The 26,930-nt window shown below is 45.1% G+C and overlaps 1 protein-coding gene across 1 annotated transcript in view; it reads left to right on the top strand.

Annotated features, from left to right (window-relative positions):
- Positions 1 to 7,260: 7,260 nt before the first annotated feature.
- Positions 7,261 to 26,930, top strand: part of LOC146859531 (CD5 antigen-like) — a 628,425-nt gene continuing 608,755 nt past the window's right edge. Inside the window, exon 1 of the mRNA XM_085650238.1 lies at positions 7,261 to 7,323. Within this exon, the coding sequence (XP_085506364.1) occupies positions 7,269 to 7,323 (55 nt within the window). The 5' untranslated portion in view covers positions 7,261 to 7,268. The remainder of the gene's footprint in view (positions 7,324 to 26,930) is intronic.

Here is a 26,930-nt window from a genome sequence, read left to right as displayed (position 1 = left end):
GATATATCTTTACATGTTTCACTGGTATGTTAAGCATTGATTGGGTCAGATATTATCAAATAGCACACAGTAAAAATTCTATGTCTCGATTAATGAATATATAATCGCATTTTATTTTTAAACTGGCTCTATAAATAAAGATACTTTGTGAATCTTTATGTATCGGATGGGATATAATACGAAAATTAAGAATGCTGATCCGAAAGTAGCGCACTTCGATTTTGGTGCTTGAAGGCACTCAAATCTTCACGTCCAAGTTTCTATAGGGTATTTTTCATCCATTACATTTCTGAGGGCTTGACCTGCTTGAATTTGTCAGATGAAAACCCGACCATTGAACTTCACTGACAAATTTATAATTCGGACATATGTGCAAACAGTGGTTTGCTCTCTGGCCTGCCCCTTCAATCAAGAAAATTCCCTGCTGCCCTGTTAATTTTTTTGAGGCACAGCAGGAGAACAACTTATAAACACCTCAGACAGACAGACCCACGCATGGCACTCAGAAGCCTCAATGCCATTTCAGGTATCTGCATCCTTGAATTTGTGTTCAACACTTTGACATCGTTTGAGAAGTGTGGTTGCATTTCTGCACGGTCATAAGGTCAGCAGGTGTAGTGCAAACGAGCTATCACCCATGTGTAAAGTCCGCTTCAGAAATTAAGAAACAACCCTCAAGTGTTAACTTCAAAATGAATGATAAACTGAATAAACAACGTCAAGGAGCCTTGGACTCGGAGTTTTGCATAAAAAGGAAAATTCATAAAACGCGAGTCTTGTATTCCGTAGCCACGGTCCACGGACTGCGCGATGCTTCTGCCCTTTTGATATGGAGACCTCGGGGACCTTGAGGTCTGCTGGGGTTTGAACAGAGAGCAGGAAATTATGTACTGTTCCGTTTTGTATAGTGGTCAGGAAAATGCAAACAAGAAACGGGGGTGGCATAGAGTGGAGTGCAAAAAGAAGAGGGAAAACCAAAAGAGCAACTTTCTCCAGCTAGACTCCCAGATTTTGGACCAGCACCCTCTCAACATCAGACCTGGTGCAGTCTAAAGATCTACCCCTTCAGTGAGTACAGGCTCTGCTCCCCTCGAACATTCTGCCTGACTGTAAACAATCTTGATCCTTACCTCTGCACTTCCTCCCTCACTCAAAACTCCATCATACTGCAGCTAGCTTTGTGTGTTATGTTCACCTCCCGGTGGAACTGCTACTGGCCCCAGCTGCAGACAATATGCTGCATGGCTAAATACTTATAAGGCCCCAAAGGCGAGACCGATTGCATTGCAAATGCTTGTTTGATAGGTTAGGGGGATATTTAATTGTGAAAGCATTCTGGCCAGATGGCTCCAGATTAGGAGAGATGGCGCTTGAGGGCTCTGTGTCCATGTCAAAGCTAAACTCAGCTATTTGCATGGAAAGTGTGAATAACTTGTGTAATGGGACCACATAGTGATAGGAGAGGAGTCTTATGAATACAATATAAAAGCTAGAGGAGCGCCTATGAAGGGTGTGGACAAGGTGGCGAGTATAGGTTTGAGGCACAGGCTTCACTCTGGACGTGACGGCCTCGACCAGGTCAAGGGGTAGGGAAGAAACTGAGGCATCTCCCGGGGCTGAACAACTGCATAGAGATTGGTGAAGAGGTCTTCACAGACAAATAAATCTTAGAGGTCAGACAGAGACCAGTACAGCTAGCAAATGGGTCCGAGTGGGCTGTGGGGGGTGACTAGGGACACAGAAGAGGGAAAGGCGAGGCAAGTGACCAAACTGTCCCTATTGACCACCTAGAGTGATCATATTCAATAATGCTAACTAATCCAATGTGAGGCCATCTATCCCGGGCCATTAAGATAGGAGCCTAGGATTCATCAGCAGACTTTATGTGCTTCCGAAGGGAATATTGTCCTATTACGAAAATGGGATTACAAACAAGACATAAGGGAATCCTAATTGTTCAATAAAGTAGTGTTAAGGTAAACTAACCAGTCCAAGATGGCCACCATATGTGGAGGATTGAGCAGTCCTCTTTCATTTTCATTTCAAACAGTGTAAGGATCAGGGGAAGAGAGTACACCTCATCTATTTATATTAACTGAGTTAGGATCACAACAGGGATGCCATGCGCCGGGAGACACAAAAAGGGCCCTGCGCACAAATGGAGCCATGCAGAAGCAGTCCACACAAGGCAAGAGGTGTGGTGCAGAGGCCATGGTGGATGACTCTGGAACCCGGGGGCTCACGGTTCGGTCCTCGGTGCCGGCCACAAATCAGCCCAGCACCATGTGACTCTGGGCCATAGCCTTCTTAATCTTCCCGACGGCCCCCAGTGCCTTGACACCCTCTGGAAATTTTTCATGCTTTACAAATACTGGACATTTACATTTGGACATTTACAAAACCTCAGGGCAAAATGATGTGAGCCTGAGGATCCTGCAGGGCCATCTGGCTGCAGCCTGCCGCAAGCGTGAAGCTCACAGCAGGGGGAGCCACGGCAGCATCGGCAGTAAATATCAACAAAGAACAAATGGAGCTGGCGTGAGGCGAGTGCCAGAGTGTCTTGTCTTGGGCCATCAGTAGGGCTGACAGGAAAGCAACAATTGGGCAACCCCACCTTCACCGAGGCCCCTCCAACTAGCCTCACCAGCTGCAGAAGAAGCGGAGGGAGATGCAGCTCCGCATCGGAGAGGTCACACCTCTGTAGGCAGCAGCAGCCTCTCCCAAGCCATTCAGTCCTCAATCCAGCATCGGTGGGATCTGCGGCAGAAAGGGAGAGTCCAGCCACCACAGTCAGCATGTTCCTCAGACAGAGAGAGTCGAGCCACCACAGTCAGCATGCTCCTCAGCCAGAGAGAGTCGAGCCACCACAGTCAGCATGCTCAGAGAGAGTCGAGCCACCACAGTCAGCATGCTACTCACAGCCCGGGGTGGGCCGCGAGGCAGCGGGGGAATTAGCAGGCAGATCCTGGGCACCACAATCGAATATTCAAATACAGTGTCATCCAGGTTAGGATCCGGATGGCAGACTCGGGACCGCACCATCCCACCAGCGGGAGTCAAACCGCAGTCGCCGCTAGACCGCGGGTGAATGAAAGGGCAGATCAAAGGCAACAAAATCTAGAGCACTGATCCAGCGCCAACAGGGGTAGGATCAGGACAGCTGACTCCAGACAGCACGGTCCCAGTAGCGGGCAGCAGGAGTCAAGAAGCAGTCCCGAGGGACAATTCCGACCAGTTTAGTTCAGTTCCAGCACAGACATTGGGAGGATGGCGCGGGCATGGGGATGCAAGGGATATACACCCAAAGGTGATCCCTGAACTCAGGAGCTCATAGAGGGAGCTCCCAACACAATTTTGGCTACATACAGCACGCACTGTCATAGTAGTCCCTGGACCTGAAGGTACCTACTTTGTGTGAAGCTGAGCGCTTTGTAATAGGCAGAATGCAATCACTCACAAAGACGTTAACCAGTAGCTGAAGTGGGCTGACCCATTCTCCAATGCTGTATGCTGGTGGGCAGAGGAAAAATATGAATGACACAATAACAGACCAATGGATGAACATAGATGGCTGAAAGACTCTATGAATACATAAATTATATATATAATCTTAGCAAAGTTCTAACTTTTTTCCAAATTTGGGGTAAATCTGTTCAGCCTCTTTTTCTACAGTTATGACGGGGAAAAAAGCATTTTAGGACCCCCCTTTTACTAGATCCCTGCTCGATGAATCACCCCGAATCCTTCAATGGAAAAAGCTGACGGGATGATCTTTTTTTTCACATATATGCAAAGAAAAATGATTTTGGGAAGTTTTGTTGGACATTTTGAGCTTCGGCGAGTGGCTCCTGAACAGCTTGTGCTGGTCGTAAATTGAAGCGCAGATGACAAGAAAAGTTCAAATGTCTTGGGGAGATACTTAGGATCGGAAATTAAAGACCTCAGGATTAAAGAAGCATGGGGGAGTCCCAAAGACACAGCAGCTTCCTCTCGAATTAGTAACTGCTCAGTAAAGTTTTTGTCTCTCCTACAGGATAAGAAACATTTGCAAAAAGACAACATGCTTGGACAGTTGTTAACACATACCAGAGCTTGAAGCCCCGATCATATCTGAACACACACTTTTCACCAGTTTTACCCTCATCCTTGGCACTTGCCCAGCTGTCTTGGGGCAAAGAAGAAAGCTACTCAAACCAATCTTTGTGTAACTTTGTTTTTGCTCCTGCAGGCAAGCCTCAATGCCCCTAGCTTGCCAGGGAACAACATCTTTGAGCCTTGAAAATGATCGGCTTGGAAAAACCTATGATTCAGATGGCTCTGTATGGCGTTCTAAGACAGAAGAGATCATTCAAGCACACAACACACTCTCACTTTATTGGAAATGTAATGAGGATGTGATGGCCTCCAGCGGGTATCACTCCGGCTCAACGGTCAGGTAGAGACTAAAAGTTCTATAAAAGAAAAAAGATAACATAAATTTGCACAATGCGCATTCACTTTATGCAGCACACTGGAAAAGAACAATGAGCAAAAACACCATTGTTTCTGAGTCCAGAAAGGCAAAGCACTTTAAACAAATATGGACTGTTAGTTTTTTCCATTTGCACACTGTCTGCCATCGAGGCACCAGCAATAGACTCATGTTTTTAATCCAGATGTTTTATCAGAATGTTTGCAAATTACGATGGGATGATTTAATTACATTTGTGGAACTTTTTTTGTAATGGTTTCTATTAACTATACATTAAACATACTTACTGAACTGATTAACACCAAACCAACAAAATCAAACCTTTTTAATTAACGTTCTACTTTCATTCCATGTTGGGTGTAAATCTATTCAGAGGTTGTAGGCACAAGCAAAATGTCTTACAAGAGCTGAAATACAACGTTTTCCTCCTGCGCGGATCTGCACATATAATACAACCCAGACTTTAGCTGACTAAGCTAGGAAATTACAAAATGTTGTGCAAATCTCTCTATAGGGGCAAAGGTTAGAGGGAAATGAAAACAAAGCCTTTGCAAAAGAAAGTATTTCTGAACCACAGCTGTTTTGTTATCCACGAATACCTGTCTCTAATCCCAAATACTGATCTGTCCTTTGCGGATGTTTTGACCAGTTTCAAAATACACATTTGTTCATACTGATTTGTTAGTATTCGGGAGAATGCTATAATGTCACTCATTCAATGTAATGCATGTTGTAGATTAGACCTAAATTGAGGAGACAGAGGCCCTGACATGGCCTGGGTACCCCAGTGGGGCTCATTCACCCTCATGCTGGTCCTAGATTGAGGAGGTAGAGTCCCTAACATGGCCAGGGTAACCCCAGTGGGCTCGTTCACCCTCATGCTGGTCCTAGATTGAGGAGACAGAGGCCCTGACATGGCCAGGGTACCCTAGTGGGGCTCATTCACCCTCATGCTGGTCCTAGATTGAGGAGGTAGAGTCCCTAACATGGCCAGGGTAACCCCAGTGGGCTCGTTCACCCTCATGCTGGTCCTAGATTGAGGAGGTAGAGGCCCTGACAGGGCCAGGGTACCCTAGTGGGCCTCATACACCCTCATGCTGGTCCTAGATTGAGGAGGTAGAGGTTCCTGACATGGCCAGGGTACCCTAGTGGGCCTCATTCACCCTCATGCTGGTCCTAGATTGAGGAGGTACAGGCCCTGACAGGGCCAGGGTACCCTAGCGAGCCTCATTCTCCCTCATGCTGGTCCTAGATTGAGGAGGTAGAGGCCCTGACATGGCCAGGGTACCCTAGTGGGCCTCATTCACCCTCATGCTGGTCCTAGACTGAGGAGGTAGAGGTTCCTGACATGGCCAGGGTACCCTAGTGGGCCACATTCACCCTCATGCTGGTCCAAGATTGAGGAGGTAGAGGCCCTGACATGGCCAGGGTACCCTGTGGTCCTCATTCACCCTCATGCTGGTCCTTGATTGAGGAGGTAGAGGCCCTAACATGGCCAGGGTACCCCAGTGGGCTCATTCACCCTCATGCTGGTCCTAGATTGAGGAGGTAGAGGCCCTGACATGGCCAGGGTACCCTAGTGGGCCTCAATCACCCTCATGCTGGTCCTAGATTGAGGAGACAGAGGCCCTGACATGGCCAGGGTACCCTAGTGGGCCTCATTCACCCTCATGCTGGTCCTAGATTGAGGAGGTAGAGGCCCTAACATGGCCAGGGTACCCCAGGGGGCCTTATTCACCCTCATGATGGTCCTAGATTGAGGAGGTAGAGGCCCTGACATGGCCAGGGTACCCAAGTGGGCCTCATTCACCCTCACGCTGGTCCTAGATTGAGGAGGTAGAGGCCCTGACAGGGCCAGGGTACCCCAGTGGGCCTCATTCACCCTCATGATGGTCCTAGATTGAGGAGGTAGAGGCCCTGACAGGGCCAGGGTACCCTAGTGGGCCTCACTTACCCTCATGCTGGTCCTAGATTGAGGAGACAGAGGCCCTAACAGGGCCAGGGTACCCCAGTGAGTATCATTCACCATCATGCTGGTCCTAGATTGAGGAGGTAGAGGCCCTGACGTGGCCAGGGTACCCCAGTGGGCCTCATTCACCCTCATGCCGGTCCTAGATTGAGGTGGTAGAGGCCCTGACATGGCCAGGGTACCCCAGTAGGCCCCATTCACCCTCATGCCGGTCCTATATTGAGGAGGTAGAGGCCCTGACAGGGCCAAGGTACCCTACTGGGCCTCATTCACCCTCATGCTGGTCCTAGATTGAGGAGGTAGAGGCCCTGACATGGCCAGGGTACCCAAGTGGGCCTCATTCACCCTCACGCTGGTCCCAGATTGAGGAGGTAGAGGCCCTGACATGGCCAGGGTACCCAAGTGGGCCTCATTCACCCTCACGCTGGTCCTAGATTGAGGAGGTAGAGGCCCTGACATGGCCAGGGTACCCCAGTGGGCCGCAGTCACCCTCATGCTGGTTACAGATTGAGGAGGTAGAGGCCCTGACATGGCCAGGGTACCCTAGTGGGCTTCATTCACCCTCATGCAGGTTCTAGATTGTCACCTGCTCTGTATATTCTGTACTGAAGAGAATTAGGTACAGGGTGGGATCCAAGACAAGGTAAGAGATCCAGGGTGAGCAGGAACAGAAAGAGCGATCTTTAATGAACCCACAGAGAATCTACCAGGGAAATACTAGTGTAACAAGTAAAGATATATTCAAGTGCTCTGAGTAAGTCAAAGAAACATTTGAACCTAAGTGACACTGATGTTAAATTGTCTTTTCCTATTTTCAGAATCTTGAAAATGTTGCTGAAGGTCTTGTTCCACCTTCAAGTGCTCAGTACTTGTTTTGCTATCGGTGAGTGTGTGTTTTTCTACTATTGTTTTTTAAGATTATTCTGTAAGATATTTTATCTTTCCATGCTGTGAACAGCCATTTCTGGGAAAGTGAGAGAGAGGAGAAGAGAGAGGGGGGTGAGAGAGAGGGGGGAGGACAGAGTGAGTGAGAGAGACAGAGGGCAGAGTGAGAGAGAGAAAGAAAGGGACAGAGACAGAGAGAGTGGGAGAGAGAGAGCAGATTCTAGAGTTAGAAGAAGAATGTAGGAAAAAGGAATAGATTTTATGGGAATAAAGAAAGAAAGAGATATAGAACTTGTGAATTCCTGCTAAAGGAAGATTACTTCTGCACAGAGTATCTCTTTCTACATAGCTGTGGGAATTATGAAACCAGAACACAAAGCTGAGGACGCCCAGTGCTGCCTAGAGTTTCCCAGAGATCAGGAGACTGGGCAGATTCAATGGGACCTGCACAGATAAGCATATGAGAGCCCAGATGGCTGGTGTGAGGGAGGGTCTGTGAGGTGTGGTCCCAGAGAAGCCAAGAACCATTTACAGGCCCATCACTGTCTGAGGTGTGCCACCGTCAGCACACACACCTACACTGCCTCTTTGTTACACAAGTTATGCCAAGGTCTTATCGTTGGTGTAAACAATACTCTAATACCTTCTGAGAGCACCTCTCCACTAAGGCCCTCTGCAGACAGAGGTTTACAAGGCAAGATTCAAGCTTCAATGCAAAGCCTGATCCATGCAAGCATCATGAACCCAACAAGCACTGATGCTGTTTGTTAAAGGCCTTTTTGATTGTTTCAGAGGGGGTAATATTATTGTGGTCATAAAATACAGGAATTTTGCTTTATTTCACATGAACGCAAAGGCAACAGTTGATGGACAGAATGCAGAACAATGTCATACATTCAGTACAGAGATCTGGGCCTAAATCCATCGTTTTTTTGCTCACCGTGCCGTTCCAGTTTAGACCTGGCCATATGCAAATCAGTCTTGACCCTGTGCCTCATGGGAACAGTCCAGCCCGAACTGTCAAGCCAGGTCCTCCCTGGACTGGAACCAAGCAAGTTATATCACATGCACATCACAATTTAATCTACAGAATAAAGACTGTTGGTTTAGGGGGTAACACAGCTGTCACTTGGTGTACATGATTTTCTAGGGTGCCCAGAATGTTGTCTAGGTGCATTAAATTAATATGTAACATTTGATAATATGTATTTGTAAAGCACAATCAGAGAGTTCACTCCAAAAAGCCCCTCAGTCAATAAAGAGGGTTGATTTTTTTTACTTGAGCCCAGCTTTCAATAAATGTATTCATTTTTAACCTTGATTGTTCCAATATTATTGAACTGAATTACAACAAATCGCAAAAAGCACGCTTTATTTCTGATTAGCCTTTTTGGCTTTGGCACTGTATAACATTTCCTAAGGAAAGTGCATGAGAAAATTGCATTTTGGGACCCCCCTTTTACTCGGTCCCTGCGTGATGGATCACCCCGAAACCTTCAGAGGAAGGAGCTGGGGTGAGGGGGATCTTTGTTCAGGAAAGCTTCATGAATATTTGCAAAGTGACATCAAAGTTATTAGCAAAAAAACTCACTTCCTATAAAAAGTCTGACGTAATTGTAAGTATACAGTGGTGACGTCCGCTGTGTAGTATCTTGCTATCCCGGGCAGGAGTAGAAGAATTTAGATGCAAGGGGCAGAGTGCTGGTGGGGATGCCAGGGCCTTGAAGAGAATGTCCAGTTACTGGGGAACATTGGGGCATATTTACAAGGGCATTATCGCCGCTTTAGCAGCACTTTTTGCCGCTAAAGCGGTGATAATTCCATCGCCCTATTAACAAGGCGGCGCTAACATACATTAGCGCATGTGAGCTGCCGTTTTAGTAACGCCACGCATCTTAGCGATATACATCGCTAATGAGATGCACAGTACCTTCCCGTAACACCACGACAAAAGGTCGCAAACAGGACATCACGTTATTTACAACGTGGCCCCGGAACCACGAAGCGATGATGAAACCCGCGCTAACAGCGGTTTACGCCGGAGCCTGCCGCCTGCTCAAAACTTGACTTAGGCATGTTTTGAATGGGAGGTGGATTCTTTGGTTGCATCCACACTCCCCTATTATCAAGCTTTTCATTAGCGTGTGAAATCATCGCTTGATTTAACACGCTAATGATGAATATCGCCGTCTATCGCAGGTTTGTACATCGGCTGTGAGCAAGGCATTGTAAATATGCCGCTAACACGGCGATGCAAACCAGCGATAGGCAGCGATATTCCAAATCGCGCTAAGCGGGATTTGCGATGTTTGCCGCGATTCGTTGTTAATATCCCCCATTGTTCTTGTATTAGAATTCAACTTTGTTCTGGGATAATGACCCCCAAGTAGGGGGCGAAGTTTTTAAAAGTGGATGTGAGTAGTAAGAGAAGGGCCAGGTCTTCCTATGCTGTGAGATGTTTGGTAATTAATTTTGAACCCAGACACCTTAAACAATTTCTCAAGTCAGTTTAATATTAGAGGTAGCTGGGGTCTGATTCACAAAGATACATTTACACTTCGGTGTACTTTTGTGTAAGGTTACCATCTTCTTGCTATTCACATACTTCAATTAAACAGTAAGTTTACAAATGTGGAGACTCTGCAGTCAGGGTGGAGAACTCTGCACGTACACATATAGGCCTGTCCTACGCTTTATGTCCCCCCTACTCCTTGACTGCAGATTTTCCGCAGTCCTAAACTTCCTAATAAATGGAAGTTCATGAATAGCAAAAAAAATAATAACTTTTTTTAGTAGCAATTCCTTTTAGAGCTTGTTTATAATTAATCAGATATTGTTAAGCTCAGATAAGTTTTCAACAATATGTTTGGTAGATCACAGTTCGCCGTGTAGTGCATATTATGAAGTGCGATATAAATAAATACCATTCAAATTAAAGTATAAATATATTCTGACCATTGAAATGATTTAATGCAATTGATCATTATATGTGAGCTTTTCACTGAACTTGGATAAAAGCTTTACGAGCCTCATGTTCAAGTGGATGTTGAAGGGATTCAGAGACACCAGAATGGCCTGTCTGCAAGTCTGCACACTAACAATATCAAAAGTTCTGTGCAAGAGCTCTCTGCACTCTCTGTAAAGTGCTGTGCACAAAAAAATCTACATGCATAAGGGTTCTTTTCGGGTATTGGAGAGCCTGCAGGTGGAGTCTATGGGCAAACTGAACCACTTGGGAAAAATGTCCAAGGTTGGAAAAAACCCAAATTGATGGTGCATGAACTTCAATTTAACATATCTGAATAACTTGTTCTCAGAAATACCTGAAGAACCTTTGCATTGTATCTGTTTATCACCATCCAGGCATGCCTTCACTGGCTAACGTGCTCTTGTCCTCTAGTTTGCTAACCTTGTGAGCGCTGATGGAAACAAACGTTTTAAACCTACCTGAGCCAGCTCCTGGTTCCGAAGATTCCTTGCCTGGTAAATATATCTAAAGACATGTTCAGGAACCAAAGTTGAAAAGAGTTACTTGTACTAGTTCTGATCTCTTGCCAGTTAAGATTATCCAGGGTACCAGGCCTAGAGGCTCTTAGTTTGTGGCACAACGTAACGTAAGAAATATTTATTGGTTGGCTATTGCTTGATTTAACCCTTTCTGTGTGTATGGTAGACGGGAGCCGTCGTGCGCCACAGTGCTTGTGTGCACAGGACGACTTCCGGCCATCCTGGCACATGGCACCGGAAATCCCTCTGGTGCAGGCACCAGAGGAATTTCTTTTTCTCCCCCAAAGTCTCGGGAGATGGGGAAGAGCTTCCCCAGCTCCTGAGGCCCCCCTGGTTTCTATGAAATGACGATCAGCGCGCACACCTTTAGGCTCATTTCAGTTTCACATTCTATGTGCTTAGAGGGCTATCTCAGCCCCCTGAGCATGTAGAAAGATGGGAGACGTATCATTGGATAGGGGAGAATTTACCCTTTCCAATGGTCCCCCTCGCCATTGGACCCCTGCTTGGGGGTCGCCCCCAGAAAGCACAATAGGTGCCAGCGATTCTACTGGCTTTTTTTAGGCATTTGGGCTGCCTAGAATGTGCATACCAATGCCCCCACCCCCTCATAAAATAGCCACAGTCTTTCTGCCCCCCCTTAGGGGCATATCAGGGTAAACCGCTCCGATTCTCCCCCATGGCGGCATAAAGCCCACTCGGCACAGACTTGTTTTTAGCAATGTGCCTATCTGTGGATTTTGGGCCCTAGCGCAGTCGGCACATAGGGAAACCATTTTTGAAAATTAGACTCCAAGGGGAATCCAGGATGGGGGGACTTGTGTGTCTCTCACCAGGTTCTGTTACCCAGAATCCTTTGCAAACCTCAAACTTAGTTAAAAAAAAACACATTTTCCTCACATTTCTGTGTTGGAAAGTTCTGAGATCAGCGTGAATCCTCTAAATTCCACCCACCCCGCATCCCCCTAAGTCTTCTGAGAAAAATGGTACCTCACTTGTGTGGGTAGGCCTAGTGTTAAACATTTTTTAATAAGGTGTGTGTGGACTTGCGCTTGGCAGGCAGTATGCATGGACTGGTGCTTAGCTGGTGGTGTGCGTGGACTGGCCCTTGGCTGGCGGTGTGCGTGGGCTGGCACTTGGCTGGCAGTGTGCATGCACTGGCGCTTGGCTGGCGGTATGCATAGACTGTTCCTTGGCTGGCAGTTTGCGTGAACTGGCACTTGAAGGAGAAACTTTGAGGGATCCACGGGAGCCATACTTTGTTGGACTCCCCCAGGTGTCTAGTTTTCAGAAATGTGTGGGTTTGGTAAGTTTCCCTAAATGGCGGCTGAGCTAGTGAAGTACTGGGAATTTTAAGCCCAGCGGTGCAGGGGAACACACCCTAAGACTTCGGGTTCTTCCTGTTTCAGACCTACAGAAACACAGAGTCTTCTAGGTGAAGTCAAAGATCGATTTATTGGCTGCAGAGCAATTACAGGTATCCGAGAAGTACAACACAATGTATGTTCTCAGGAGACTGTTAAAGTTACAGAAACGGGCTTCTCCTTAAATACAAAATATCATGCTTCAGGCACACATTCCTTGTTTTACGATATGGCCATATACATGTATTCATTACAAACGAAAAGGCAGAGTCATGATGACCATCCCACATTCCAGTTAAGCCAGCCCACAATTATTTACCCAGCGAGGCTCAGATCCCACATCAGATATCAACAGGCCCCAATAAACACGAACATCTCCTGTTTGGAAAACAAGCCATAAAGCAGGAAGAGTCAGGTGTGAAAGAGATTAGCCGGAGGCTTTTGTGGGATGAAAAGGCTTTATGGTGTGTCAAACCCTGATGCTAATCACAGGTGGCCGTAGGACGGGGAGCTCGTGAGACCGGACTGACCGGGGGCAGCGGAGCCAAACTGCCCAGGTCACAGAGAAGTCAAAGGAAGGCACATGTGTTCTAAAGGCCCGTATTTGCTCGTAATGTGTAGCCTATATGAGGGCAACCATAAGCTGGCCACCGCTCTAAGATGGAACCCACGAAGTCAATGTATAATTACGTATACACAGTGCATTTATAGCTAAAACGTTATACAAAGCACTTGTACATACCGCATTGACCATTCGCGGTTCGCTAATACCGGGATAGACAGGGGTAGGGCCCTGCCTCCCGCGCGGTCCCAAATTACCACAGACCCTCCTTTTGCCCTTACATAGGCAATAACTATACTCACATCAGTCCGAGTCTAGGTCAATATTCACGAAGTCATGGAGATGTTGCTGTAGCATCATCCTATGACTTAGCTCGTCCCTCGATACAGGTTTCCTTACACATAATGTAGCACAGAGGCCACATATCGCAGGAGCACACTGTATGCACAGACAGAACAGGAAAAGAATGGCTAAGATCATTCCAATGACCATCAGAATTTTCCAACCCCAGGCAGATATCAGTTCCCAGAACCACCCACCAGTGACCAATCTCCTTTATCCACGTGTATGGATTCAGATATTTTATGCAGTTTGGAGATGGCTTGATAAACTGTTGGAGCGTTATCTGGTATGAAAATGCAACAACTAGATTGGATAACCTTACATACCCCACCGCGGTCTGCAAGTATAACGTCTAGAACCATGCGGTTCTGCAAAGTCATGAGGCGATCGGCTTGGAGCTCAGCTGTCATATTACCAAGGGCACCAGCCGTAACATTAACAGTGGATTCAACCACACGAGTCAGTTGCCTCAGGTTCCTACTATTGACCATAGGTCCCCAAAACGGCAGGAAACCCAAAAAGAAGTCTCCTGCTTCCTGACCGGCAGTATCTTCCTTACTAATCACGCCCCTTAAAACTCTGGTCTTGTGATAGTCAGAGGCGGCAGTAAATGTTGGCGGTAGCAAGTTCGCAATATAACATGTGCCCGAGAAATCAGGGGGCAACCATGTATATGCTCGGTCATTGCAGACAAAATATGTACCCTTGGCAGCCAAAAACGCAGAGGAAAACTGTGATGGAAAAGTGTACGTTTCAGTACAGTCACTTCTCCCCAGTTGAGCTCTTGGATTCTGACCATTACCTTGTAAACAGAACCGACCTATGTGGGGTACGACCCAAATTGGGGATGAGATTTTTCGCTGTCTTTCACCCAGACTAATACTATACCCCGTCGCGTTCCACCCTACATAAGCTCTCAATTCATCTTTAGGAATAGATGAGTATGCGTCGATATCTCTGCTCATATCGGCAACTCCTTTCATTAAAGCTTTATTATTGGTGCTAGGTCTGATGGAACGCGGTTGTCGCGGGGAGTAGGCATCTAATGCAAAGAGAAACATGGTCTGGAATGCCCATGACGATCCATTGTAACTAAACGGCAGCACTAGATAAGGAATACCCTTATTAATGGTATGTGGCATTAAACCGCACACCCAGCAATTGGTTGTATTCATGACTAGTTGGTGCTGGTGCAGGAGCTAAATAAACGAGTTGTTTACAAACTCTGATCGTCTAGCTTGTTCATGTTCAGGCAGAGGGTGAAAAGAGTGTGAGGAGACAGTAGGAGGAGGTATAGGCTGTACAGTGGGTGCAATGAGCTCTTGAGAGGAGAAGAATACAAATCCTACAGTAAACACTACCATACTACATAGTATAAACAGACATAATAATACAAAACTCTTGCTCTTCATTATTTTACACATTTTCGTTTTAAAGTTCATTTCCACAGCGAGTCTCTCCATCTTGAAAAACTCCATCCTCTAATCGTGCCGCTCGCGGCGGGTGAGTATCTTCTGCTAAGGAGTACGCCTGTCGGTCCAGGGAACGCCCTAGACCAACCAGAACCGTTGACCTAACGTCTTCGGCTTGTACCCCAAAGTCTTGGCACCGCGACCCTGCGGCTGAACCCGGATGGTGGTTCGAAAAAGAAAAATCAAGAAAGTCCTTCAGATGGGAGAGCTGTGATATCAAAAACAAAAAGGTAAGGAAAAAGAATATTTATTTGTCCATAGGCCTTGGTCTCAAGTTATAGCGGAAACGGCCAGGTACTGTCTGATCTTGAAACAAGAGTTCAGGCTCTGTAGTGTCCAATCGAATTGACGGTGGCACAGCTTCTTGCAAAATATCGTCACTCTGTTGTGCTGAAGTTGTGCCTCTTACGCGTGCATCACTGAATGGTACAAAACGAGGTACAGTTTCTGTTTCAGAGTCGGCGATACCCTCCTGGACCCACTGGTCATATGGTAGAGGCAAAGGGATCCTCTTGATGTGGGCGCCGTGAATCCAGTTCTTTTTCCCCTTTACTCGAACAGCTGATCTTGTAGACAGAAGTACGAGGTGAGGGCCAATCCAACGGGGTTCATCGTTGCTCTTTCGCTGGAAGTTCTTGATGAGCACCTACGTGCCAGGGTCAATAGGGTGTCCTGGAGCTTCAGAGGCCTGGGGGAGAGTATCATGCACCTGTTGGTGTAAAACACGCAATTTAGCCGTCAATTCAGACAAATAATCAAGCAGTACTGGATGTTCGATTTCGCTGAATTTCGTCGGTCTTGGCACACCCCATACATTGGCCGGGCGGCCAAAAATTATTTCATATGGGCTAAGTCCCACTCGTGAATGCACAGTCATTCTTGTGGATAGGAGTGCTAAAGGCAGAGCGTCAGGCCATTTAAGACCGGAGCTCGCCTGGATTTTGGCCAGCTTTAGCTTCAGAGTGCCATTGTAGCACTCTACTAATCCAGCTGATTGGGGGTGATTTGCAGCGTGAAACTTTTGCTTAATCCCTAATCCCTCACACACATTCTTCATCACTCGACCCACAAATTCACTCCCATTATCACTCCACACCATTCTTGGCATTCCAAACCTAGGAAAAAATTCCTTCACAAGGGCTTTGGCTGTGGATAAAGCAGTGTTGTCTTTTAGGGGATATGCTTCTATCCATTTTGAAAAAGCGCAAACAACAACCAATACATATTTCAAGTTGTTGCACCTTTCCATGTGGATAAAATCTAGCTGCAAAACTTCAAATGGATATGATGGAGGCGCAAAATGACCAGCTGGAGTTGGGGTTCCTCTACCAGGGTTGTATTTCAAACATACCATACAATTCTTGACCACATTCTCTGCACACTTGGGAATTCCAGCATTCTGCCATACTGGAGCCAACAACTTGTGGTAAATAAAATATTACGCTCTCAGAATTTCAGAATATCAATAAGATCATGCATAAAGCAAGAGGCTGAGTCTGTGGTATCAGGTTCATAAAGGGATTTATTCCAATAACTCGAGTCAAAGGGAGAATATTTCCATCACCAAAATTGGATCTGGAAAGGGGCTCAAAAGTATTCTCAATATTCTCAAAACATTATTCACAGAGTACAGTATATATACATTTCTCAATTGTACGTAAGCAAAAGAGCAAGAGAGAATGAGATAAGAGCATGTGGGCGTGTAAGTAGGCGTGAAGGTGGGCGTCCATGTGGGCGTCCACTTGATGATAATGGGTAATTTGTCATGTGTGGGTGGATACCTGGAGGGGGTTGCGTGATCTGCTGGAATTGTACTGGAACTTTGCCTTACTTGTGCTCAACTCGAGCATGACGTGTAACTGACGTGGGGCTAGAGGGAGAAAGGGACTTGACATTTAGCTCTACATGTGGAGACAAAAGTCTGGGGTTATGTCAACCTAATCCCAAATCATATCTAACATCCTATGTTTAAAGAACTATGTTATCCAAAAAGAAAGGTCTCTCGGAGTAGAACCTTATTCTATACTGACTATATTGACTGTGAGTGCGTGTACAAGCGTCTAAGTGTCTACACAATATGCGGGGGCAGAAATCGTCCATAGTAACAGGGCTATGAATTACTTGCATAAAGACAGAGAAGCCGGGCCTTTGCTCGGTAGCTGGCAGGATGTTTACTTAAACTACTAGACAGGAATGCATTGGGCAGGGAGCGGAGCAGATAATTTCGAAGGTGAAATACAGTTTTTGGCAGGCAACAAGCTGATGTCAGGCACTGTTAGCTGCGCAGAGAATGAGGACAAAGTTCATGGATACAGATGCAGGCTCAGACTGGAGCTCTCAGAGGCAGAAGGCAGGAAAAGCTTGATGGCAGAATCAGGGCCTACTCGCCTGGACTGAAAAATAGCATAAGTGAACCATATAAAGCCGGTGGCCTTTCGTACTTAGGAATGGAATATCCGGCCCATTCATGGCGGATCTGAAAGAGGACATGTTAACGGTGGACGCACATGTATTTGCGTCTTCATAACTGGAACTGGAGGGAACATACATGTACTTGTGATTTATACATGAAACCGTTGGGGTCCAAGATAGGGGACATAACTGATCATAAAAATCCATATTTCCACATTCCCTCCTTGTCCCCTACTTGCCCGTCAAGAGATATCAATCTTCATCAATCCATTGATCTGTTCATATAGCATCATTTGTTCTTCTTTTTTCTTCTGGGACGAACGAAATCTTGGTGGTGGAATACACGATGTGGCACACAGACCACAAATCGCTGGTCCACATTCTAGGCATAAGCAGCAACTGAATAGTATGAGAAAGCCAATACCTAGGAAGGATAGGACCCTCCATCCAAAGGTAGATAATACACTCCAAAACCAACCGGACCAAGTCCAGGTGCCTGGATTCTGGTGTATCTGGCTTACAATCTTATGAAGGCGAGTTATGGCTTTATATACAGATGGCGAATTTTCTGGTATGAAAAATGCAACAGCTTGATTTGATGACCCTACAAGCTCCGCCCCTATCGGCCAGGATAACGTCAAGGACAAGACTATTTTGAAGCACAACAATCCGCATAGCAGACTGCTCTTCTGTTAAATTGCCTAAGGCGGAAATAGTTTCGTTCACTACTGCTTCAAGGGTTCTGGTTAATCTACGTATCAGCTTACTATTGGTAACTGCACCTATATAGGGAAAGAAACCTTTATTGAAATCTGTGTATTTTTCCCATGCTGTTTCAGTGTAATCGACAATTGGGAGATCTCTCTGCTGTCTATTGTGTACTAAATGAGTATTTCTATGATAATCAGGAGGAGCTAGGAAAACAGGTGGTAGGAGGAATGCTATGTAACAGGTACCATCCCAATCTAGAGGTAGGCGTATATATGCGGTCTGGCCACATATAAAGTAGGAATGACGAGAAGCTCTAAATGTAGACTTGCCTTGATCACTAAATTTTATTACAGTGGTGCATTTACTATGGCCCATGTGTATGGAGCCATTCTTTCTTATACATAATTCCCCTTTTACTGGGGATACGGACATGGCGGGCAAGATTGGTGTAGCTTCAGATTCAACGTTCAGGATCATGAGGTTAAGTGTAAAATTACCTAATCCATATACTTCATTTCTTAGATCAGTTCCTGTTCTTTTGGGAAGTCCCTCCTTGTTAGGGTAGCAGACTTTAAGCAAAACTAAGTTCAGGTTTCCCCATACCCAGTTGTCTTGATAAACTGCGGAATTCGAATCTAGGGAATTAATCAAACTAAACCATGCTCCACAGGAGCCATTGTGTGTGAACGGATAGAGAAAGAGGGGCAAAACTCCCTTATAGTTCTGATAGGGGGGGAGTCGGCCACAGACCCAGCAGTCTGTAGCATTGCTAGTCTGATGTGAATGGTGCAGCATCTGAATAAAGGTATTGTTGCGTAAGGCAAGTCGATATGATAGCTCATAGGATGGCAGATCACTAAATGTGTGCTTTATGGTATCATTAGTGGAGGAGTATAAGAGTGAGGCAATAGGAGGAAAAATAGCATGTAGTATTAAGCTGATACATATTATCGTGATGCACAGAAGAGATTGAAAAATTACAGTCACTATACATCTATTTGCTTCTTATCTTGCTCTCTTATTTTTGCTTTATGTTATTGTCCAAGATCTTATGCGAGCCAGAATACATGTTCAACCGCTTCACCACCTAGTGGACTTAATTGATCAAACGGGTTCTGACTTCTTAGATCAAAGTTTAGCTTTGTGAAAACTTCTGGGGAGTCTCCTCTAGAAAATGGTGTTCAAAATCCAAAATCCAAGTTTAAAGTCTTTTTCCTTTGTAAAAGAGTGGTGAAGGTGCACTTTGACTTTAACGGCCGTCCCCGTGGTCCAGAGCACTGACTTTGGCGCCTTTCATCCAGGAGCGATGGAGTATTCTTTGACCTGGGTGTTGTCAGGGAAGGCGGCAGCAACCTGCGAACAACAAGAGAGTAGTGCAGACATCAAGGAAGCCAGGTAATCTGTCAGCATCAGTAATCTTTTAGGCATTGGAGTGCCCACATATTTGGTGGTCTACCAAAGACCACTTCATAGGGAGATAAGCCTGTTCTAGAATGAGCTACCATTCGCATGTAAAAGAGGGCAACCGGCAGGGCTACCATCCAATCTACACCTTTGTCTGCGCAAATTTTTTATGTCTGATTATGTCTTTCTACAAGGCCTGCTGCTTCAGGATGTCGCACACAATGGAATTTCCAGGTATACCCTAACAGAAGGGACACCTGCTTCATTAGTACCAGGACATATTTGTAACCTCTACATCTGTTTATTTGGATATAATCCATTTGGAGCACTTCAAAAGGGTGGTCAGGTGGATGGAATCCACCTTGTTCCATCGGAATGCCTTTACCTGCATTGAATTGGCAACAGATCATACATGTTCTGACCTTTTGTTTCGCTGCTGCACGCAGGTGCTTGTTGAACCATATATTCTGTAAGCTATCTATCATTGCTTTCTCTCCTAAGTGTGCAGGACTATGTGCGGTATTTATAATCACTTGTACCATCGAATCAGGAAGAAGCCATGTGGATTTGCCCTTGTCATCCAACCCTGATCAGTCAGTACCCCTCCTTGTTCCGACCATTTCTTTAATTCGTCCATCGTAGCATGTGTCTGTATGTCTTGTACATCCCTGGAAGGATCCCTAACTGTCATGGCTTTGGACACTTATTGAACCTGTAACTTTGTCATGTCTAGTGGGGTCTGAGCTGTCTGTTTAGCTGTTCGGTCTGCCAGATCATTGCCTTGGGAAATGGTATCTGTGGCTCTAGTATGTGCTTTACATTTTAGGATAGCTATGGCTGTTGGTAAATGTATTGCTTCCAGTAGGGCTTGAATATGGGGGCCATGCTGTATCTTGGCCCCATGAGAGGTCAAGAAACCTCTTTCTCGCCAGAGAATCGGTGTAAATGTTTACTCTCAGGTGCTTAGCTCTTATGCATGCTTGTGTCAGGGCGATGAGCTCTGCTGCTTGTGCTGACAATATGTCTATTCTTTTAGTCTCTATTATTACAGTATCAGTAGTTACTGCATATGCTGCCACTAATTCTCCCGCCCCTGTCCTCATGCATGAGCCGTCAACTTATAGTGTTAGGTCGGGGTCTGGGAGTGCAACGTCTGTCAAGTCTTGTCTTGGTTTAGTCACGGTATGTATTACTTCAACACAGTCGTGTGGTGAAACGCTTTCTGCACTGGAGGGCAAAAGGGTAGCAGGATTCAGTATGTTGCATCGTCTGATCTCTATGTGTGGTTGAAATAACGTTGGCTCATAGCCTGTCAGTCTAGCTACAGTCAGGTGTTGTGTTTGTGTCCGGTTCAAGAGAACCTCTACTGCGTGTGGTACTTGTACTGTCAGAGGGTGGCCCAGCACTATCAAGTCACTTTGTCTTATGGCTAAGGCCGTTGCTGCAACTGATTTTTGGCACGCAGGCAAAGCCTGTGCTACTGGGTCTAATGTACTAGAAAAATAAGCACAGGGCTCGTGTTTACCTGCATGATCTTGTGTTAGGACAGATAGTGCTGTTCCATCCCGCTCTGTCACAAAAAGCATAAACGATTTGTTGTAATCAGGGTTTGCTAAAACTGGTGCTTGACATAAAGCTCTCTTTAATTCTTCAAATGCCACAGTGTGTTCTTGAGGACTTTAGTCTTTTTGTGTCTTGGGCTGGGAAAAACCAGAAATCAATTGAATACGTTCCGGTGCCCACAACTAATTCCCCTGAAAGATCACAATAAAACATGAGAAAAAGGGGAAAGCACCATACCTATTTCCTCGACTTAATTTCTAAGGGGGCTAATTTCTAAGGGGCTTAATTTCTTAAGGGGCTAGCGGGAAGCGAACCTCCTCAGGGGCCAGCAGAAAGCCAATATTCTCCTCCTTCCCCCCCTTTTTGACAGGAGGAAATCTGAAACAGATTTCACTGCTGTCAAACACTATCAAACCCTGTGTCTTGTCAACACTATTAATCCCTGTGTGTAGCTACTGGGCGTAAGCAAAATTATAGGAGATACACAGCGTATTTGAAATGGCGAGAAATCCTTCAAATTATTGCACAAACCTCATTGTGTTAGCTCATAAGCTGGCCAAATGACATCTCATATGCAAATATCCTTATTACATGAACCTACACCAACCTGAAGTCAATATTAATGCTAGGAGGTCCTAATAGGAATGCTAAATTACCTAAATATTCGGAAAACCAAGTTTAAGAACAGTTGTTAATGTTGATAATTAATAATTTATCTGCTAAAGAAATCAGTCATTTTGCAATAATTTCCACCTATACAATAAATAGCCTAATTTAAAAACAAGTCAACTTTTGGGGCCACCACTTACAAGAATGAGCTTACTAAAGCAAACTTTAAAAAGGAAATCCTGTCAGATATTTTCTCATTACCCTAAATACCGAGCCTCATTTGTCACTCTGTGGTGGCAGTCCTTATTTAAAACAGGCCTTCAAGAGTTAAGATGCGAGTGCACAGATCATAATTGTTCCTTAATGTCCAATCTGGAAACATATGACCGAGGCTGCCTGTCTATAAGAGAAAGGCAGTCATGTGAAAAATATTTTAGTCTTGCATAATTTTTCCTTTTATTTCATTCATCTCCAACACCAATTAGACATACACTGATAACGTGTTGTCTGCTATTTTGACAGCATGATAAAGGTAATATCACGTCTGTGAAATTTAGTAATTGTGAACAAGTTCCAGCCAAGCGCTGTGCAAAGATCGCCGTCGTCACGACTATCTCTGTACTTGCACAGGAGAACTTGGTATTAAACGCTAAACAGACTGGTCAATACAACACAAAAACAAAACATATATAAAATACATATGCCAAGCCATCAGTATACCAAGCACAGAAAGCATAGACAATTGCACTAACATATATAAATGAGCAGCGATGCGCAATTACAGTACCTACAGCTCAGAGGCGAACACTCTGGCCTGCTTAATTTGTCAGGCTTATAATCAATAACTTATTTACCTGCCCTATACACCCCCATCTGAAATCACCGTGTCAAGTCTGACACACAGAATCAGCAATAATAATCAAAAACGAAGAACACACGAACCTGTTTGTTTTCTTTTATAAAAACAGAATCAGCAATAATAATCAAAAACGAAGAACACACGAACCTGTTTGTTTTCTTTTATAAAAATGAGCTATGCATCTTCGTCAACACAATGTACCCTAATGTCCCAGACGAAGACGCACCTCTCATCTCTCCTCACAGACTTTTAACCACTGGATCATTTATCCAATGCAACTGGTGGCAGCTTGTGGCCACAATTCAAAAATGTCTGAATTTGAAAATCGTTTTTATATAGGCACATAGCCCTTAAAATTCCAAGCAAGAGCAACATTTTACTTTCTGGCCAGAAGCAATATAGCATTTTCTAAAAAATAAAACAAATCTTCTCCATAGACATTTCCTCGGGGCACTCGTTTTGCACAGAATTGAACAAGGGAATCTTTCTCGACTTACATTTCTCAGCTGCCCTGTCTTATCAGAGAAGTTAAAAATAGCCCCTCAGCGCGGCCTGAGCCTGGACTGCCAGCCAACTTTTTTGTTGTTCCGGCTGCAGGCATTGCACAGATGCGATGTCAGAGAAGCTTTCTAAGCAGTGCCTCTGTTCTGCTCCTCTCACCGGCCCCCACCTACACTGGCTACAAGGTCAGAATCTGTCTCCGATTTCTGTATCACATACTGCTCTACACAGCCCCCACCTTCTCCTCACTCTGAAGCTGTCAAAGACAAAAAGACTACTCAATTCCATAAAAACTGCAATAATTCGCTCAATTGAAAAATTATTTTTACATACAATTTGCACTCAGGGGGTCATAATCTCACCGACTTGACCCAGCACATTGGCTCACTGGACCACCAAGAACACAAACCTGTATTCTTGAACAATTTGCAAATTCGAAATACCCACAATTCTTTTTTTTTTTTTTTTTTTTTTTTTTCAAGCTAAACTTTTCAAAAATTACTTTTTCGTTAGCACTTTGTACATTAGGGGTGTCATCAAATCACAGGTGTTGCTCCTTCTCTAGCTACACCCCTCTCAATTTCCTATTGACAACGTAGTCAAATGTTGGACCATGTAAACACCAGCTATGCGCTGTTCAATTGGTGGGTGGTTCAAGAACCTTCGGGCTACTATATCATTATTATATGTATCGTGGTACTTGCGGTGGCACTCTAACTGGTCTTTCTACTGGGGCCACTCTTGCTAGGTCCTCTGAAAGGACGGGATAAATACCAGCAACGTCAGTATTTCTTTCTCTGTCAGCCTGCGCTCATTTTACCTACTCCAATTACTCCTGTAACATCTGTTCCTTGGCTTTTCCAGACTCCAGTCTACTTCTCTCTGCTTCGTGAAACACTTACTCTGACCTCCTATGTGACTCCTTGCGCCAAAACTCAATGGCATCCTTCCAAGCTGGTCTACATTTTCTCTTTCATAAGAGTGTTTCGTTGTCTATCTACTTGTTCTGCTTTTACTCGGATACCTTCCTCAACTAACACGTTTTCTCGGGCTTTGTCTGAATCCTCCCTACTTTTCTCTTCTTTTCTGAGCGCTTACTCTGTGCGTCTATGCTATTCTTTACGCCATAATTCAATGGCATCATTATGTTACTGTCTGGCTATCTTTTTCCATAATTCTTCTTCTACTCTCATGATGCAATCTGCATCCCATGTCCCAACTGCGGGCCACCTCTGACTTTCTGGTAAATCCTTGGTGTAGTCCACCCATAAATCAAGAAATAATACGGCATCTAGGCCATGCTTATGATACATAAAGTACCCTGGAGTGTCCCTAGGTGGAATGGGAACAGCTTCTTCGAGTACCCCTTTTCTAGTTGTGATCTGTCTTAACTTCGAAAAGAGCGGCATATTGAGAACTGATCTGATACCTGATTTTTGAACACACTTAATACAATAAAACACGATAATGAACAGTCATTCATACCACAATATGTAGGACGTATTAACACATTTAACATTTAACATTTAATGAGCAACAATGATGATGATGATCTAAGAAACTAGTCACTAAACATAATACTCGGCATTAACTGGATTATTCTGAATTTATATACTTGATATACTAGATATACTGCTAAACAGTACAGATACACTGCTAAAACAGTGCAGACCGGATTTGTGTACCCAAACCCGTCTTGACCGGCACAACCTATGTGCACGTCAGAACGCCTCCCCGGCAATGGTACTCACCGGGTAGCTCGGAACGGAAGGCCTCGGAACTGAACTGGACTGGACTGGACCGGACTGGACTGGACTGGATACTTCGGAACTTCGGAATCTGGTGGGCCTCTGTATACCTCGGACACAGCTCTCTCGCAGGTGGGCTCTGGGTAGGACAATCTGCGTTCCTCACCGCCTCGTATGGATGCCTGGTCGCAGTCTGTCCCCTTCGTTGGCCTGAGGGAGTTGGCGGGAAGACCCGCGACGTGCGCGCTTGAAGTCCATCACGGCTATGGAAGGGGGCAAAACTGGACCTTCATCTCCGGCGTGTGGGGAAAGAGATTAAACTGTTCGGGCGCCATTATGTGGTAAATAAAATATTACGCTCTCAGAATTTCAGAATATCAATAAGATCATGCATAAAGCAAGAGGCTGAGTCTGTGGTATCAGGTTCATAAAGGGATTTATTCCAATAACTCGAGTCAAAGAGAGAATATTTCCATCACCAAAATTGGATCTGGAAAGGGGCTCAAAAGTATTCTCAATATTCTCAAAACATTATTCACAGAGTACAGTATATATACATTTCTCAATTGTACGTAAGCAAAAGAGCAAGAGAGAATGAGATAAGAGCATGTGGGCGTGTAAGTAGGCGTGAAGGTGGGCGTCCATGTGGGCGTCCACTTGATGATAATGGGTAATTTGTCATGTGTGGGTGGATACCTGGAGGGGGTTGCGTGATCTGCTGGAATTGTACTGGAACTTTGCCTTACTTGTGCTCAACTCGAGCATGACGTGTAACTGACGTGGGGCTAGAGGGAGAAAGGGACTTGACATTTAGCTCTACATGTGGAGACAAAAGTCTGGGGTTATGTCAACCTAATCCCAAATCATATCTAACATCCTATGTTTAAAGAACTATGTTATCCAAAAAGAAAGGTCTCTCGGAGTAGATCCTTATTCTATACTGACTATATTGACTGTGAGTGCGTGTACAAGCGTCTAAGTGTCTACACAATATGCGGGGGCAGAAATCGTCCATAGTAACAGGGCTATGAATTACTTGCATAAAGACAGAGAAGCCGGGCCTTTGCTCGGTAGCTGGCAGGATGTTTACTTAAACTACTAGACAGGAATGCATTTGGCAGGGAGCGGAGCAGATAATTTCGAAGGTGAAATACAGTTTTTGGCAGGCAACAAGCTGATGTCAGGCACTGTTAGCTGCGCAGAGAATGAGGACAAAGTTCATGGATACAGATGCAGGCTCAGACTGGAGCTCTCAGAGGCAGAAGGCAGGAAAAGCTTGATGGCAGAATCAGGGCCTACTCGCCTGGACTGAAAAATAGCATAAGTGAACCATATAAAGCCGGTGGCCTTTCGTACTTAGGAATGGAATATCCGGCCCATTCATGGCGGATCTGAAAGAGGACATGTTAACGGTGGACGCACATGTATTTGCGTCTTCATAACTGGAACTGGAGGGAACATACATGTACTTGTGATTTATACATGAAACCGTTGGGGTCCAAGATAGGGGACATAACTGATCATAAAAATCCATATTTCCACAAACTTACAGATTCCTTTCATACTGATATGTGCCATTCCATGTGCCATAGTAACCACTGGAAGCACATATGCATCAGGTAACAACCATCGCCTATGTTCTGACAGATCAATCCAACAACCATTCTCATCCAATTTACCCGTACTTTCTCTCCACTTGCTCAACTCTTTCTCTGTGGCTTCAGCTTGAAGGGACTTCACACTCTCTATTGTGTTTTCACACATTCCAACATCACCAATCCATCTTGCAGGGCATGCAACATACATTCGAGTCTTCACATCTTTTGCTGTTTCTTTCACGATTTCATCAGCAAACGCATTACCACGACCAACATCATCAGTGATTTTCTTGTGCGCACTGCATTTCATAATCGCAACTTGTAACGGTAGGGTCAGCGACTCAAGGAGATCACTCACCAACTTGCCATTCTGAATCTTAGCTCCATGCGAAGTCAGGAACCCACGTTCTTTCCACAATCGCCCAAAACTATGGGCCACGCCAAAGGCGTACTGGCTATCCGTATATATGTTCACTTTCATTCCTTCAGACAACACGCATGCTCTTGTAAGGGCAATTAATTCTGCTGCTTGGGCCGAATTATGTGGCACACGTGCAGTTTCGACAATCGTGTGCAAAGTCGTGATAGCATATGCAGCAGTCGTATCACCATTCGGAAGCTTGAAGCACGAACCATCCACCCATAAGGTACCATCACACTCGGTCAGGGGAGTATCTTTAAGATCTATTCTCCCTTTTGTCTCTTCTTCTGTTCTGAACAGACAATCGTGTTGCTCAATCTCATCTAGGTCTGCTGGAATCGGCAATAATGTAGCTGGATTCAACGTGTTGCATCTCTTTATGTGTATATGATTTGCTAACAGTGTTAATTCATATCCTGACAATCGCGCACTAGTTAAGTGCTGTGTCTTGGTCCTGTTTAACAATGTGTCCACAGCATGTGGAACCATAACAATCAATGTATTATCCATTACTAGTCCAGCAGACTGCAGA

Source organism: Triturus cristatus, chromosome 3_2 (assembly GCF_964204655.1).
Source record: "Triturus cristatus chromosome 3_2, aTriCri1.1, whole genome shotgun sequence".
NCBI lineage: Eukaryota > Metazoa > Chordata > Amphibia > Caudata > Salamandridae > Triturus > Triturus cristatus.
The sequence above is the reverse complement of the archived record's forward strand: the minus strand, read 5'-3'. Positions and strand labels throughout refer to the sequence as shown.